The sequence below is a fragment of the Gouania willdenowi genome, chromosome 21 (assembly GCF_900634775.1).
Source record: "Gouania willdenowi chromosome 21, fGouWil2.1, whole genome shotgun sequence".
NCBI classification, from domain to species: domain Eukaryota; kingdom Metazoa; phylum Chordata; class Actinopteri; order Blenniiformes; family Gobiesocidae; genus Gouania; species Gouania willdenowi.
In genome coordinates, this window is record NC_041064.1 from 11,914,664 (window position 1) to 11,930,589 (window position 15,926).

Consider the following 15,926-nt stretch of genomic DNA (forward strand, 5'->3'; position numbering starts at 1 on the left):
ACTAGCATCTCATACTCCAACAGCCACGTATTGAGGTTTAAATGTATCAATTCCACAAAAGTCTTTATTCATTCTTTCTATAGTTTAGCCAGCAGCATATACACAAATGTTGCCAACTTGCGATGACTAATTGCAAGTTGAGGAAGTAAGCTCTTAAAAGAGTTTCATTTCAGGGCAACAATATTAGCCTATGTCAGGGGTCTGTAACCTTTATTCTCAGATGAGCCATTTGGCCTCATCTCACTTGAATTAAAGTACTGCCGCAGCTGAAAAAAATACCTTCTCAATGAAGACACTATACAGTAAAATGATATAGAATAATGTTTGATTTAATTTGATTTGATGTATTTTGATCATGTAAATGGCAACTTAAAAAACAGTTTAAAATAAAATAAATTGACACCAAGAAATAATAACAAAACAGTATCTTGCATCTTCAAATTCTTACGCATATCTCAGTTTACATAAACACAATGTTATTTTTTAGTTAATGTAGTTGAAGGGCTAAAAAAGTAACTTAAATTTCATAATTCATGATCATGTGGTCAACACATGCTAATTACTCATTTCTTGATACACATAAAACATGCATATTTAACCGGCACATTGGTGGTTAAATGAATCTGTCCCCACACAATTAAAATCTCTATTTTCTTCCAGATTAGTGTTTTTGTTGGTTTAGTTATCTTACCAGAGATTTAAAACTTAAGGTTGGCCACTGGTGCAATAAGGAAAGTTAATGGTCTGTAGATGTTGCAGGAGGTGAAGTAGGAAGGTGGCCGAGTTATTGCACGACGTGATTTATTTTAAGGTTGACAAAGTGTTATCTCATGATTGTATTTGTCAATACTTTTTAAAGCTATAGGGGGCCATTGCAAAAGAGTTAAAGAGCCACACGAGTCTCCAGAGCCACAGGTTGCAGACCCCTGGCCTACTGTATGTGCTACTACCTCATTTAAAAGTCATCATTACGAAACAGATGTTTATTAGCTCCGGTTGAATTTACCCAGTGTCACAGCTTGTTAGCCCAAGCTTTCCATGGTAGGTCACAGTCTGGTTTGATACGTCTGCCTAATAAGCTGGTTTCACTCAAACAAATGAAACCAAAAGAGGAAAACTTTTCACCTCATACTGTGAGTGCCGACGGAGGCTGTGTGTGATGAAAAATAAATGGGCTCTCCTGGTGTGTGCTGGAGTCACTATGTGTCCCCTGTTTCTTCATTACCCTGCCACCAAATCCTCAGCAGGGGAATATGGCCCTTCAGTCCCCTTGGTGGGGAGTCACCGATGAAACTCTGCACCTACGCATCCCACATGTCCCCCTGTTCATTCAGCTCACTTAGCTAAGCCGACACGGTTATGTAGCTATTATCCATTTAACTCCTCTTGGTTGCGTGGTGTCGGCTTCCTTTTGTTAACACTCGTTTAGGTACAAAGTATTATTACACCCCTGTGGTAACGGATAACATTTCAAAAGCTAGCAAGAGAAAGAATTTATCCAACTGATTGTGTATCATCGCAGCACAAGGACTGCTGTTTTGTATCTTCCATAGTCTTGCCTTGTCTTTTTTCTCCTGGAAAAGATAGAAATTGACAGAAGCATCTTTGTGCTTGAGTCGACACCCATGAATTTCTCCCAGGGTCACCAATGCTTCCTTTCTTTTAATTTCCATGCAAACGCATAAGCAGCTTAACACTTCCCTTTTTGTGAATAAGCTAAAGCTTCATTGCTATCAATGACAGAGAGCTTCCAAGAATCCAACTCTTACTCCTCTAAGGTTCCTAATGCTGTGGAGGCGAAAAATGTTGTTTCATTGTGCAAGGCAGGGTTGCCAGCACCTATTGTTTTACGCCTTTTTGCAGATTTGGACACGTATAAAGTATGTAACCAAGTATGTTGTTAGTCTGACAAGTAGGGCTGGGCAAAAAAGTTTGTAGATAAAAACATTTTTTATTTTGCAAATTCGAGTTTAAAAAAATAAAAATATTTTTTAAATGATTTATTTATTTAATTTTTAATTTTATTTTCCGCAACAGTTTTTTCGGACTTTTTCGCGTTCCATCCTTGTGGGTTACCGTAGTGCAATGTGAGCCAGCCCCCTCTTTGTTTACATTTGTTTACCCTTTGAGTAGGCTATACTGTATGTGTGCCACAGGCATGTTTAATTTTTGATTCACACTATGCTGAGATGCTAAGGTAAGAGTTTATTATTTTTTTAATTGTAGTGTTATATGTTATAGAATATGTAGTTATCTGATTTCTTAGTCAGAAAATTTAAGCTACTGTGAAGTTGCTGTTGCACTTTTGCTTAAACCTGGGTTAAAGCTTGAAATTGTTGAATGACAGAAACTCATTTCCTTTTTATCTTGGGATCGTTCTTAGCATTTTAACTCTTGAGGACAATCACAGCAATAATGTTGCACTTTTGACAATATATCTGATGTCTGCAGTCATTTTTAAGTGCATTAAAAAAAAAAAAAAATCAAAAATCAAATCGAAACTTGAGTTTTTCTTTCAAAAATCTGAGATTTTTTTATTAGGCAAAATTGCCCAGTCCTACCAACAAGGTTTCAGATAATTTGATCAATATTCCATTTATTTGATGTGAACATCACAATTACATTGGTTACAACCCCGATGAAAAGACAACAATACTACCTTCACTACTTCAATATGTTCATGTTTGGATTCATCCTTCATATTTATTATTATACTGTTTCAAGTTTGTTTTTTTGCACACATCCACCAAGTAAAATTCCTTGTATTGTCTAAAAATTCTATTTGGGAATAAAAGTGATTCTGATACTGATTCTGGTTTAAGTGTACTGTATTAGCACATGTGCTAATTTACAAACCTGGCAACACTGCTGTAGATATTGGGGTTAAAGCTCTGCTGCTGGTCCCTGAATGTTGGGTTGCAGATACGCTGGTGACGTGTTCTGTCCTTCCTTGTAGCGTAGTGTGAATACTTAAAAGTTTAAAGGTTAATTGTAAATCTGACAACACATGTAATTGTTTTGTTGTTTAGTGCTGCAGTGTGTAAAATCAATGCACCGTTTAGTTGATTAAAATCAGCGTTACTAAGGATTATATAATCATAATTGTCACTGCATTAAGTAGTCTGTGCATGCAGATGAAACATGGGGATTAATGATTAAACTTTCACATACATGTACTAAATAAGGTTGTTCAAAATTAGCTTTTTCGCTGATATCCAATACCAATATTGTTGAAAACAACATTTCCGGTTTATTCTTGGTCACATAATATATATCTGGAAATAAGAGATTCAGCCTACTTTAATGTGATGCCCCACTGGATGTATTCCACAAAAACATTTTATTTATGCAAAATAAGAATTCTTATTCAACTTTAGTTATGGAAAAAGTGCTTATTTGTTTCAATATCAGTGGAAAAACCAATACTGATGTCAACCAATATCACATTTTATGGCTAATTAATGGTGGACCAATAATATCACCCATTTCTATTAAATAAATACCCATACAAAATTTAAGATTTGTAAGATTTACAATAGAATTAAATAGGATGAGTGGTCTAAAATACAGATTGGCTTAATATTGTGTCAACACAGAGAGCTTTAACACAAATAATTAACTGATTTTCATTAGTACTGATAATTTGAAAGCCAGTTAGTAAAGCAGACATTGAACACATCCTATTTCCACCCATTAGCTTCAATTTGTGGGCCGTTGTGAATCAATAGAGCCATTGCACTCAAGGATGGCATGAATCTTTCATCACTCTACAGCTGTGGGAGCATGTGAATTGTTTCCCCTCATACCAGTTTAATGTATTTACTCTGTAAGCTGCTCATTGCAAGTCTCTGCACTGTCAGCCCTGACATCTCTATTCATGAGCACACGTGTTCAGTCTAAATTCCTCTAAGGAGTATTAGGAAATGTGACTTGAAGCAATGATGCAAACCAGGGAGGATTGTGAAGAGACTGAAAGCTACGGTTAACTTTTTAGTTTTCTGTAGTTCTCATTTGCGGTGCCTTAAACACCCGCGCACGGTGCATGATACTGAGATGGTTCGCAGAAACTGTATCTACAACTCAAATAAAGTTAATAAAGTAGTACAAAAAAATTCAAAATGTCCAACCAAGCCACTATTATTGGATAGGAGATGAGGTTTTTATAATCCAGTGTATTGTACTACAACAGTACACTTTTTAATATATATATAAATATGTATTCTAAGTATTCTAAGCAAAACATTATTTATTGATAAGTACATCCCAGGTTAATGGCAGCTGCCAGTGGATTAGGTATGCATCTGTGACCTAGAATCTAATCAAAGTCTTAATAAAAAATTGAAGCACTGGCTTCTTATGATTAAATTAAATATATCTTATTTCAGTATAGGTTTCCTGTATATCTGTTCCTACTACCATATATATATATACTGTATATACACACACACACACACAATTCATTCTAATTGTAAAAAGATGGAGTTTAAAAATACCAACTAATACATGCACACGTGCACAAACACTTGCATTCAAGTAGCTTGTCTGTGCAATCACTTGGGTAAAAGCTGCTTACTCGTGCTGTGTGGCTTTACATGAGCCAGTACCTTTTTCACTGTCCCTGCACAGCTATGTCATGCTGACCACGAAAAGCTCATGTGATGGCATGGCAGGAGGTGGTCAATCAAGGGATTTATGTTTCTGAGTGGTAACAGAGTATTAAAGCTCTCTGCCTGAAAATCACTGTTGTTGCAGGACACCATTCAGATCAAATGGTGGTGGTGGTGGTGGGGGGCGGGTGAATGAGATATGCTGTGGACTATGAAAGAGTATCTTTAAGCAGAGGAGCTTAAACCTATTATAGTCAATTGGCGTGATTTACTATTTATTAAAGCACGTGTGCATCACTGCAAACAAACAACTGGTGAGCTGCACTATGCATTTGTGAAGTACAACACAAATATGACTGTATGTCATATTTCAGCTGTTCTTTCCTTATATATATACTGTATATACATAATAACTTGTAAATTTGTTATTATTCAGCATAAGTAAATGTATATTTAACAACATATTTTAGCCCAGAGCAATATATCGAGATTCAACATACTATATATGGAGTTTTCTATTTTGGCGATATAGGAAATTACATATATATCGATACATTTTCATTTTATATTAATGTTGTATTAAAATACTCATTTGAGGAGTCGCTGCTTTCACTACTTCTCAGAAAAGTATGAAAAGCAGAGTTCGATGGATTGCTGAGTACGTTCCCTAAACGTCCCCTAGTTCCCTAAACAAGCCACACTACAGAACTCAGTCACACATGCTGTCCGGAGAAAAAGCCAAAAGTGTGCAGCTGTTTGATAATAAATGTGCCTGGCATGTTTCACCAGCAAATTTATGTATTGCATATCGCCATTTTGAGAATAAATATTGATATGTGAATTTTGGTCCATATCACTCAGCTCTAATATGTTTATGCATTAATCTGCATCTGCTTTTTCATGTGTGCATTTAAGGAAGTCTGCTGGAGCCTTTCTCAGCTGTCATGGGGTAAGGCACACCTTACAACACAGGGAGTTTAACACAGTCAAACATACTGTATATTCAATTCTACAGCCATTTTCTAAGATCCATGTTCTGATTGTTGAAGCAAGAACATACATTCTGCTCACTGACAAGACCCAAGGACATCCATGCAATCCAACCCAGGGGACACTGTATATAAAACAAATGTAAATACCCAAGAAATATCTATACATTTTGTAAAATAAACATTAATGTATTAGATTCTACTTCCCATGCTGGACAACAATTTAATTATTTTTATCAAGTTTTAATAATCTATGCTTTTCTGAGATTAACTCACAAATATTAATATTAATGTGTAAATTAGAGTATGTTGCATTTTCTTTTAAATGTACAATATACACAATTCAAAAACATACCAAAAATAATAATAATAATAATGGCTTGGATTCATAACCGCTTTTTTGAGGAGACTCAAAGTGTGTTACAGAAACCATTTGTTCATTCACACCAGTCACTCACAGCAGTCATACACTGTGGTGACAAGCTACATTGTAGCCACAGCTGCCCTTAGGCATAGTGACAGAAGCGTGGCTGCCATTTCGCGCCCACGGCCTCTCTGAACACCACCAATATTCATGGACAATTCGTACGAGGCAATGTGGGTAAAGTGCCTTGCCCAAGGACACAACGACAATGACTCAGATAGAGCAGCATTCGAACCCTAAACCCTTCAGTTATTGGACGACTCTACTTTGGTCACCCCGTGTAAAAAAGAAAAACATGTAAAAACATACACATTTTTAGATATAGCATACACAAATAACCTTCAGAACAATAGCAGTAAAACAAAGGAGACAGTGACGAACATCCAGGTTTTGGACATTAAGGTGGTAGACGAAGCCCAAAAATACACAAACACGAGAATGTATTTATTCTTAATAAATAATTATTTAAATAATCAAAATCTTCCAGTTGGAAACGTATCACAATTCCTTCTTTTTTCATGATAGCTTTGTTTATTTATTGCTCAACATGAACATTATGATGAATGTTGGCCCGTAAAAGTACTACTTTATTTAAACCAAATCACTTCATATTGACTGGAAGCTTCAGTTACCACAGCACCAGACTGCAGCCTCTTCAACTCACCTTCCTCACTCAACTTTTAAATCTTGATAAAATATTTGGCTGAGCTCATTTGTTTGAAAGCAAAAAAACAAACAAAAAAACATGCAAATCTAACAGCGTAGCTACTGGCTAAACCACCTCTGTGTCCAAGAAGGAACCGATAAATAAACACGCTTCCCTGGAGTTCCTATTCATTACTTTTGTAAAGTACAAGGTTAATCATTCATAACGTTTTAGCATTTATTTTTTTTTAAGGTTTTGAGAAAACAAGAGACCTTTCTTGAAGACTTGCACAGGAACCCATAAGATTTAGTCACTTATGGTTTATGTCAACAACAATTATGAATCACACCAATGAAAACACATTATTATTAAAGTAATAGAACATGGATGTTCCCAAGCTGCAACTTTTAACAATAAACATAGAGGACAGTAGGAATAAAAACATTTTTACAATCAACAACGTCTTAGTGCTCTACCACTTTTATGTAAAATTCTCCATTATTACCCTCTTACATAAACGCCAATCTGGGGATGATAATTTTCCCTCATCATGCATGTATTTATTTACCTTTATTTAAACAGTTTTGTTGTATTTTAATCTCTGTGAATGTCATTGTTATGCCCATTCTTTGTCTAGGACTCTATGGCATTGGGTGTTGATGGACACGCTTTAAATATTTTCTCACCAATTAATACTGGAATATGTGATTGTGGCCCAGAATTCAAAAGGTTCATAGCTAGACTGTAATAGGGCTGGACGATATAGACCAAAACGCATATCTTGATATTTTTTCTCAAATCGGCGATACATATATACGATATAAATCTCAATATTTTTAATTCACATAAAGTCAGACCAGAAAAAAACAATGCTGGGTTACATTTTCTGATTCAAAATGCCAAACAGGAATATTTATGAACAAACAGCTACACAATATGTGCCACTTTGGGCTTTTTCTCATATTAGGGACAGCACGTGTGAGTGAGTTCTGTAGTGTGGCTTGTTTAGGGGAAGGTCTGGGTTAGGGTGCGCTCAGCAATACATCTAACTCTACTTTTCATGCTGTTCTGAGAAGTAGTGAAAGCAGTGACTCGTAAAAAGAGTATTTTAATTAGGGCTGGGCGATATGGACCAAAACTCATATCTCAATTTTTTTCAAAATGGCTATATAATATACAATATAAATCTCAATAATTTTAATTCAATAAAGTCTTAGCAGAGAGACCATTCTGGTTTAAATTCACTGGTGAAAAATGCCACACAGGCACATTTATGAACAGCTACACACTATATGCCACTTTTGGCTTTTTCTCATATTAGGGACAGCACGTGTGAGTGAGTTTTGTAGTGCGGCTTGTTCAGGGGAAGGTCTGGGTTAGGACGCGCTACTGTTCGGAGAAGTAGTGAAAGCAGCGACTCCTAAAACAAGTTATTTTGATACAAAATAAGATACAGAAATATGTATATTGATATAGGTGATATTGTAATTTTCTATATCGACAAAATAGAAAACTCAATATATCTTGCATATCAATATATCCCCCAAGCCCTAATTTTAATACAAAATAAGCTATGAAAAATATGTTGATATAGGTGAAATTGTAATTTTCTATATCGCCCAAAATCGAAAACTCGATATATCTTGACTGTAATAATAGATTATGTTATCATTAAAAAAAACATGGCCCCATCTGTCCTCCTGACCTTCCACCATCTATTTGTGATAGTGATGTTGCAGCAGGTGTTCTCATGTCACAATTAACACCTCTCTCTCTCTCTTCAGGCAGACACGCTCCTGGACCAACACGTGTAGCGTACTCACTCACCATCTTTGCGGTAGTAGGTGATCTCCACCCTGCGCTCCTCAGATCCCAGAACAGCCTGTGCTACCTGGCTGATGGCTTCTAAGTCGGTCAGGTCACCGTGCAGGAAGTCGCAGGTGCACGGCTTCTGCATGATGTCTGACCTGGAGAAGCCCGTCATCTCACAAAAGCCATCGTTGCAGTAGATGATGGCACAGTTCTCCACTCTGGCATTGGCTATCAAAAATTTCCGGTCTGAGAAAACAAAAAAATATGTTAATTCACTGCTCAGAAGAAGCCTATAGGTGTTATTTAAGGCACACAGATATTTGTTATTATCATGTTGACAGTCTCTTGGATAACTGCTGTAAAAGTAGCCTGTTAATTCTGATGATTTATTGATTAACCCAGTGGTTCTCAAACTTGTCATTTGTCTCTTTTTGTCCGACTACAACATTTTGCTCAGAATAATATGAAAAAACAACAATAAAGAATAATGATGGAATGAATGAGTGATAAAAACACATTTTAAAGAATACAACTGTGTAAATAAGAGGAAATAAACAGTATGTAATTTTCAGATGCCATGGTTGACAAAAGGCTGATTTTGAATAGATTTATTTCAATAGTTTTTATCATTCAGGACACTTTATTTGTTGATTTCTCTCTCTCTCTCTCTCTCTCTCTCTCTCTCTCTCTCTCTCTCTCTCTCTCTCTCAAGTACCCCATGTAGTGCCATCACATACCCTGAGGGGATACACGTACCCCCATTTCAGAAATAGTGGATTAGCCAAAACATGTAATGGACCATTAAACATTTATTTATTTATTTATTTATTCGTCTTTTTTCCTCCTCAGCATCAATACAATAAATATTTGCAAAAGGAGAAGAAAATCTCAAAGAATGTGCATTTTTTTTAAAAATTTCATTTTATGAATGACAAAATTATAATTTTTTTTTATCATGTTTGAGCTCACATTTATTTTTTATTTTATTATTTATTTATTTTTACTGCATTTTAGTTGAACTAGATTTAAATTTCACAATGTGAAAGATTGTGTGTTGTTTTATTCTATTTTTTTTTTTTTTTTTAAAGAGAAGATTTTTATTCCAAATTTTCAGACGCCATGGTTGACAAAAAGGCTGATTTAGTGGTTCTTGAATAGATTTATTTCAATAGTTTTTATCATTGAGGACACTTTATTTGTTGATTTTTCTCTCTCTCTCTCTCTCTCTCTCTCTCTCTCTCTCTCTCTCTCTCTCTCTCTCTGTAGTGTAGTAGTTCTATTGCGCACCCCTAGGGGTACACGTACCCCCGTTTGAGAAACCCTATATTAACCAAAACATATAAAAGACCATTAAGCATGTTTTTTCTTTTCTTTCAGCATCAATACAAGAAATATTTACAAACGGTTAAGAAAATCTCAAGGAATGTGTAATTTTTCATTATATTTTATCAATGACCTCTAGTTTGTACTGAATTATGAATGAATGCATGTACTTACTCTGACCCTCGAATTTTCGAATGATCATCCCAAGAAAGGTGTTCTGTGGAGCAACGTGACCTCTTCTTACTGGCATGTTTCTACCAACAGTATTAATCCACACTTTAGGAAAGGACGCCTCTGCAAGGAAATCCTGAAGTTACTCAGTTTGGCTCTCAGTGTTGTTTCCTTTGCTTCAATCCATCACCAGAGCCGCAAACTCTCTCCACTGGAAACAAGGAGTTGCTCTTCTTCTTATTTATTTTATTTTTTTAATTTATTTTTTATCCTGCTTGTATGCCCGTGCGTGCTGAAGTCTCCTCGCCGACGCGCACGGAATCGGGGAGGATTGCTGTGTTTTGTTCGCCAAGCATTTCGCGTGTTGGAGGATGGATGCGGTCCTGACGCGCTCTGCTGTGCGCAGTGCCGGGCGCACACACTGGACACCGCCGTTAATATGCCAACGGCTGTGACGTTGTTCCCAGCGGGGACTGACTGCTCTCCACCTCGGCTGTGGATAAATCCCAGCCAGCTGTAGAACACTGAGCATGACATGTTGCTTTGACTGCTTTTACTATATATATATATATATATATATATATATATGAAAAAGATAATTATATCTATCTTTAAAATAATGATCTTTTATTGCACAAAGACGCTTTACGATCCAGTTTTTACCCTTATTAAAAGAGAAGCTCGCTAAAATATTTGCAAACATAATCATAATAATAAATAATAATGCATTGGATTCTATACAGAGGTGTAAAGAGTACTGATATAAGTACTGTTACTTGATTTAATCTGTACTCAACAAGTAAAAAGTAGCTCAGTTAAATATACTCAAAGTAAAAGTTACTGGTGACTTTCACCCATAAAAGCAACTCAGTGAAAGTAATGTGAGTGTTTATAATCCGTTACTTTCACCTCTGATTTTTCATGGACACTCAAAGCGCTTCACATTGATGTGCAGTATTCTCTCACTCCACACACGGTGGTGGTAAGCTACCATTGTAGCCACAGCTGCCCTGGGGCAGACTGACAGAAACAAGGCTGCATGCCTCTGACCACCACCAACACTCACTCTCACACCACATTCATACTGGGAAAGTGCCTTGCCCAAGGACACAATGACAATGACTTGGATAGAGTGGGATTGGAACCCCCAACCCTTCCATTATTCGTTGCCCCACAATGATAAAACAGATAATAAAAAAACCAAGTGTAGATAGATAGCATGGTTGGGGTTAATTACATTTTTCAATTACAATTACGCTTTTGAGTATCCATGTTCAATTACAACTCAATTATGATTGTGGTGACCACTATTTTTTTTTCCAATTACAAATAAAATCACAGATAAGCCGATGATTTTCCCCCTGAAAGTCAACTACTGTTACTTTCTCAATTACTAAAGTTGAATGACTTCCTTTTCCATGAAAATATTGGTCTTATTGTTTAATTAATGTGTGGTGTATGAGTGTTTCTTTCTGTCAGTATAAGCCTCGATTTCAATTATTTAAAAAAAAAAAAGAAAAAATGGTAAAATGATCCTCAAGAGAACTGACAGATGTGTGAATACTTAAAATTAAACACATTTTAATCATTTTTAACAACATATCTTGTAACATGGTTCCCAAGTTTAGCATTTAACACAATTGTAATTGACTGTTTTTATAGAATTTCCATGCCAATTACAACTACAAAGTCAATTATCAGAACTCAATTACGCTTTTTCCGTTACAGTTACAAGTTTAATTACGCCATACTTGTAATTAATTATCAATTACGCGATTACAATTATAATTGACTCCAACCCTGATAAATAGATCAACTCCAAGATTGTGTCTTTCACACCAATTTTAATGGCAAGGTCATATCTCTCTTCCATCAAAAGTTTTATCCCAGTGTTGATGACATAATGAGGCTGAGACAGTTTGGAAAGTTTCTGGAGGCATAATATGAGAACTCGTGATGTGGCAGTCAGTCCAAATGTTTGGATTTAACGGTGAAAACTCGCACGAGCTGAAGGTGAGAAATGGGGAGGTGCTGTCCATGGTGCTGGCTGTTTGACACATCTCTGCAGTAAGTATAGCTACCTTGTTTTCCTGGCAGCACACGCACACACACACACACACACACGCACACACACGCACACACACACGCACACACACACACACACACACACACACACACACACACACACACACACACACACACACACACACACACACACACACATGCACACACACACACACGTTCCATCAGGTGAGCAATGACAAACAGTCCAATTTCAAATCCATCTGTTCAAAGCTGTGTTTTGCAGTTGTGATTGGAGACATTCAGCTTTGAATTTGGATCTGTGTCAATTCTATTCTTATGATAGCAATAAGTGGCAGTAGCTAGAAATAGGTAGCGTTGGGGTTTTGTTTAGTTTTGTTTGTGTTCAGCCCTTGTGGTTTGTTTTATTTTTTATTTTTCTGTGAGTCTTTGGTTATTTTTATTTTCGAGTATGTTCTCTTGTGTTTAACTCTTGTCTCTGTGTTTCCAGGGATTCCTACTTGTGGCTCCACCCTCCAGTGATGTCTGTGAGCTCAGTTTGTGACCGATTAGCTCCCTCATGTTTCCACCCAGGTGTGGCTCGTTTCCAATAAGGCCTTCTCCACTATTTAGTGCTTGAACACTGAATGTTTGCTGGTTCATTGTATTGTCTACCCTCCTTGTGCCCTGTTGAATTTATTATTATTATTTTGGTTATTAAACATGAACTGGTTGCGAGAACGCTACGCCTGCATTCTGCCTCCATCTCTCCCTGCACTTGGGTCCACGCCGCCATCCTCTAACCGTGACCGATAGATTATTTTAATTATCTCACACGTAAGAAAGAAATAAAGTTCTGTAATGTTCTCTAAAATAAAGTGTGCCACATTGTTTTTAGTATTTTTTTTTTTCAAATTGCACAAATTTGTGAAAGAAATGTATTTGAGTCATTTTAACTTTTACCCTCAAACACACGTAATATCCCTTTGATTTCTATGTATTTGCGATTTCAGCCAATCACCGTTCACCTTTGTATTTCCAGATCTATATACAGTATCTCTATGTGTTGAGATAGTAGTTTTAGTAGTTAGAGAATGGCGCACGTTCTTTGAGTCATCATGTCATGTCAACCTCCACAAGCGTGAGTTTAAAAGGCTTTTCATTGGATAGGCAGTGTATATAAATCATCTCTCATTCATACTGGTGAATGTGCTTCACAGAATAATATTTTAGTGTATCTGTCCTTTTCATTTGAGTTACAAACCAATCAATGCTCAATGTTTTTTCCTCGACAACAAGAACATCTTTCCCAATTGTTTTGTTCAGAAAATAACTGAAAAACAACAATTTAAAGTAAAAAAGAAATTGATTCTAACACTAGATCATGGAATAATAGGTCAGTAAACTGTGAATAAGAAGGTAAAGTGTACAGGCAGCAGGTCTTTAAATCCCTTGCGAGGTCCAAAGACTCTGTTGTCGTGCATTTTAGTGATTCATCAGACGATAATTTAATAGTTTCAAACCAAAGGGTGTGCTTCTATGGTAACGTGAAAGGTCATCAGTCAGGTGAAAACCAAGCTAGGTGTATACATGTATATTTCATATTAATCGCTTGTCCTCGAGCATTTGCAGTAATTGTGAACACAACTGACTTTTTTAAAGATGGAGGAACATTTGAGTCTATACTCTCTAGAATTAAGTTTTTTTTTTTTTTTTTTCCAGAGAAATAATAGAACCACAAGGAGAAGAAGAGGTGACTGTCTGGTGCTTTTTCTGAATTTGGGCAACTTTATTCTGTTATAGAGCAAGTCAAACGAGGAATACAATAACTGCTTACACAAGGGATTCAGCAACACTATCATCATTCACTAAAGATCTGGAGAAATGGTTGCTGGAGCAGCAAAACTGTAACCATCATCCATATTGTTTAAGGAAGTGTGCAATTCATAATAGTATTGGGCATGTGCAATAATAAGCACTATCAGCATTTTTATGAATTAGTTGCACTACATTTGAAGGTGAAGCTATTTATTTATTTATTTTTATTCATTTATTTTTTTACAAGATATACATTTTGTAGGTATTTCATGACTGCATTGATTATCCCAGTGATTATCAAACTTGTTTGGCTGAATTATTATGAATCCAAGTGTCCCCTTTGTCTCTTTTTGTTTTATTCAGAATACTATAAAAAAAACAACAATAAAGAATAATGATGGAATGAATGAGTGATAAAAACACATTTTAAAGAATCTAACTGTGTAATTAAGAGGAAATAAATTGTATTTAGTGCCTCCTGAGTAGATTTTTTATCTTTTCCTGTCATCTCCCACCTCTTGTGGTATCAAGACTTATCCTTGTATTTTCAGTTCATGCTGTAATAAAGATCACTTTCATTATCATTATTGTGATTAGCATTTTGAACCAAAAGTATACGTTTTAAAATTCCCATATTTTTCATGCTTTTATTTGTAAATTTTTCCTCTCTCTCTCGCTCTCAAGTAGTGCCATCACACATATACTAAATGTTCATGTATTGTATTATATTTAAGTAAACAAATAACTGAAAATGACTGGAAATGTTGGTTGATAAGGGCAAACTCTAGTAGCTGCTTGTTTTCACTTGACTGTATTGAGCTGTTGGACCAGTTTACACCTTGAGATCGGTTTTTATGGCTATGGAAGAAACATTTGCTCTTATATGATCCTGTCTTTTTTTCTTGTAATTTCTTCCTGTGCCAATGAATGAAGGCCACCCCAGGCCACAGTGCTGTGTCCGCTGGTTTTTATCGAATCTTCATTGCATTAGTTCCTTGTGCACTGTGCAGCGTCTATTACTCACAACCCAGCTACAGTTAAACCTTTCAGAGGAGCGCCATTACTCTCAAACAATTAAGTTAGAAAACTATGACAAGCTTTCTCTGGTATTTGTTTAGCTTTGCATTTTAGGACGGAAATCTTTTTCTTTGATTAATTCTCTGCTCCCGAAAACCATGTTTGTGCAACTCTTTAGCTTGTTAACATGACTGTGCGGGTAGGAAAAAAAAAACCAAAACAATTTCTCTTTAGAGGAGCACACCTGATTAACACTGGCACAAACGCTGACTGCTAAAAAAGAAAGAGCAATATGTGGGTGAGGGGTGATATTAACCGAGCGCTGCACACCAGGGAAATTATGTTCTCATGAAGAACCTTCCAGCCTCAAGTACAGAGTAACTCTTAGATCTTGGTTTCCTCCTGTAGTCCATATGCATTAGGTGTAGCCAACTTAATGAATAAGAATTATGTTAAATTGGAAGAGCTGTGCAGGAAGACTTTACAGAGAAAAACAGTGAGAGGTTTGAATGAATAACTCTGGTACTACATAATCATTCTATGCATTTCATTTGTGCTTGTTTGCAAGCTTGAAAGCAGATTAAGATGCTCTATGAGATCACAAAGGGTTATTTACAGTAATGTTATGATTTGCATTGAGATAAAAGAAAGCAGTCCACTTGGCACAGAGAATTGCTTCTGATTCCTAAATGATGAAAACAGTTGTTTGGCTGCTGATAGAAAAAGATAAATAAACCCCATGTCTATGCTGTATGCTTTATGAATTATTCACATATAGGAAAATAATAGTCAGTCTTTAAATAGGCATGCTTTCATGTTTAATAAAAGCCTAAACCTTTAAAGGGCCCATGTTAGGCTAAATTAACTTTTCTGTGCTTTAAACGTGATAAAAGTGATTCTCTCAATCGTTAGTTAGATGGTGATTTGTTCCTTTCTTTCTGCAGGGTGAGCCCAAACACCTCGCTCCAATTTGATGACGTGTTCCCACTTTGATGACGAATTTGACACGGCACTGAGCTGGAGGAGCCCTGCCTCCAGGAAGCGCTCTGCCGTGATTGACACGTAAGCAGACACGCCCACAAAGGTGAGCACTTCAG

General features: G+C 36.3%; 1 protein-coding gene across 1 annotated transcript in view; it reads right to left on the minus strand.

The window, feature by feature from the left end:
- Positions 1 to 10,386, minus strand: part of kcnh7 (potassium voltage-gated channel subfamily H member 7) — a 51,088-nt gene extending 40,702 nt beyond the window's left edge. Inside the window, exons 1-2 of the mRNA XM_028435301.1 lie at positions 9,976 to 10,386; positions 8,494 to 8,724 (exon numbers count right to left, since the gene is read on the minus strand). Of these exons, the coding sequence (XP_028291102.1) occupies positions 8,494 to 8,724; positions 9,976 to 10,051 (307 nt within the window). The 5' untranslated portion in view covers positions 10,052 to 10,386. The remainder of the gene's footprint in view (positions 1 to 8,493; positions 8,725 to 9,975) is intronic.
- Positions 10,387 to 15,926: the final 5,540 nt, after the last annotated feature.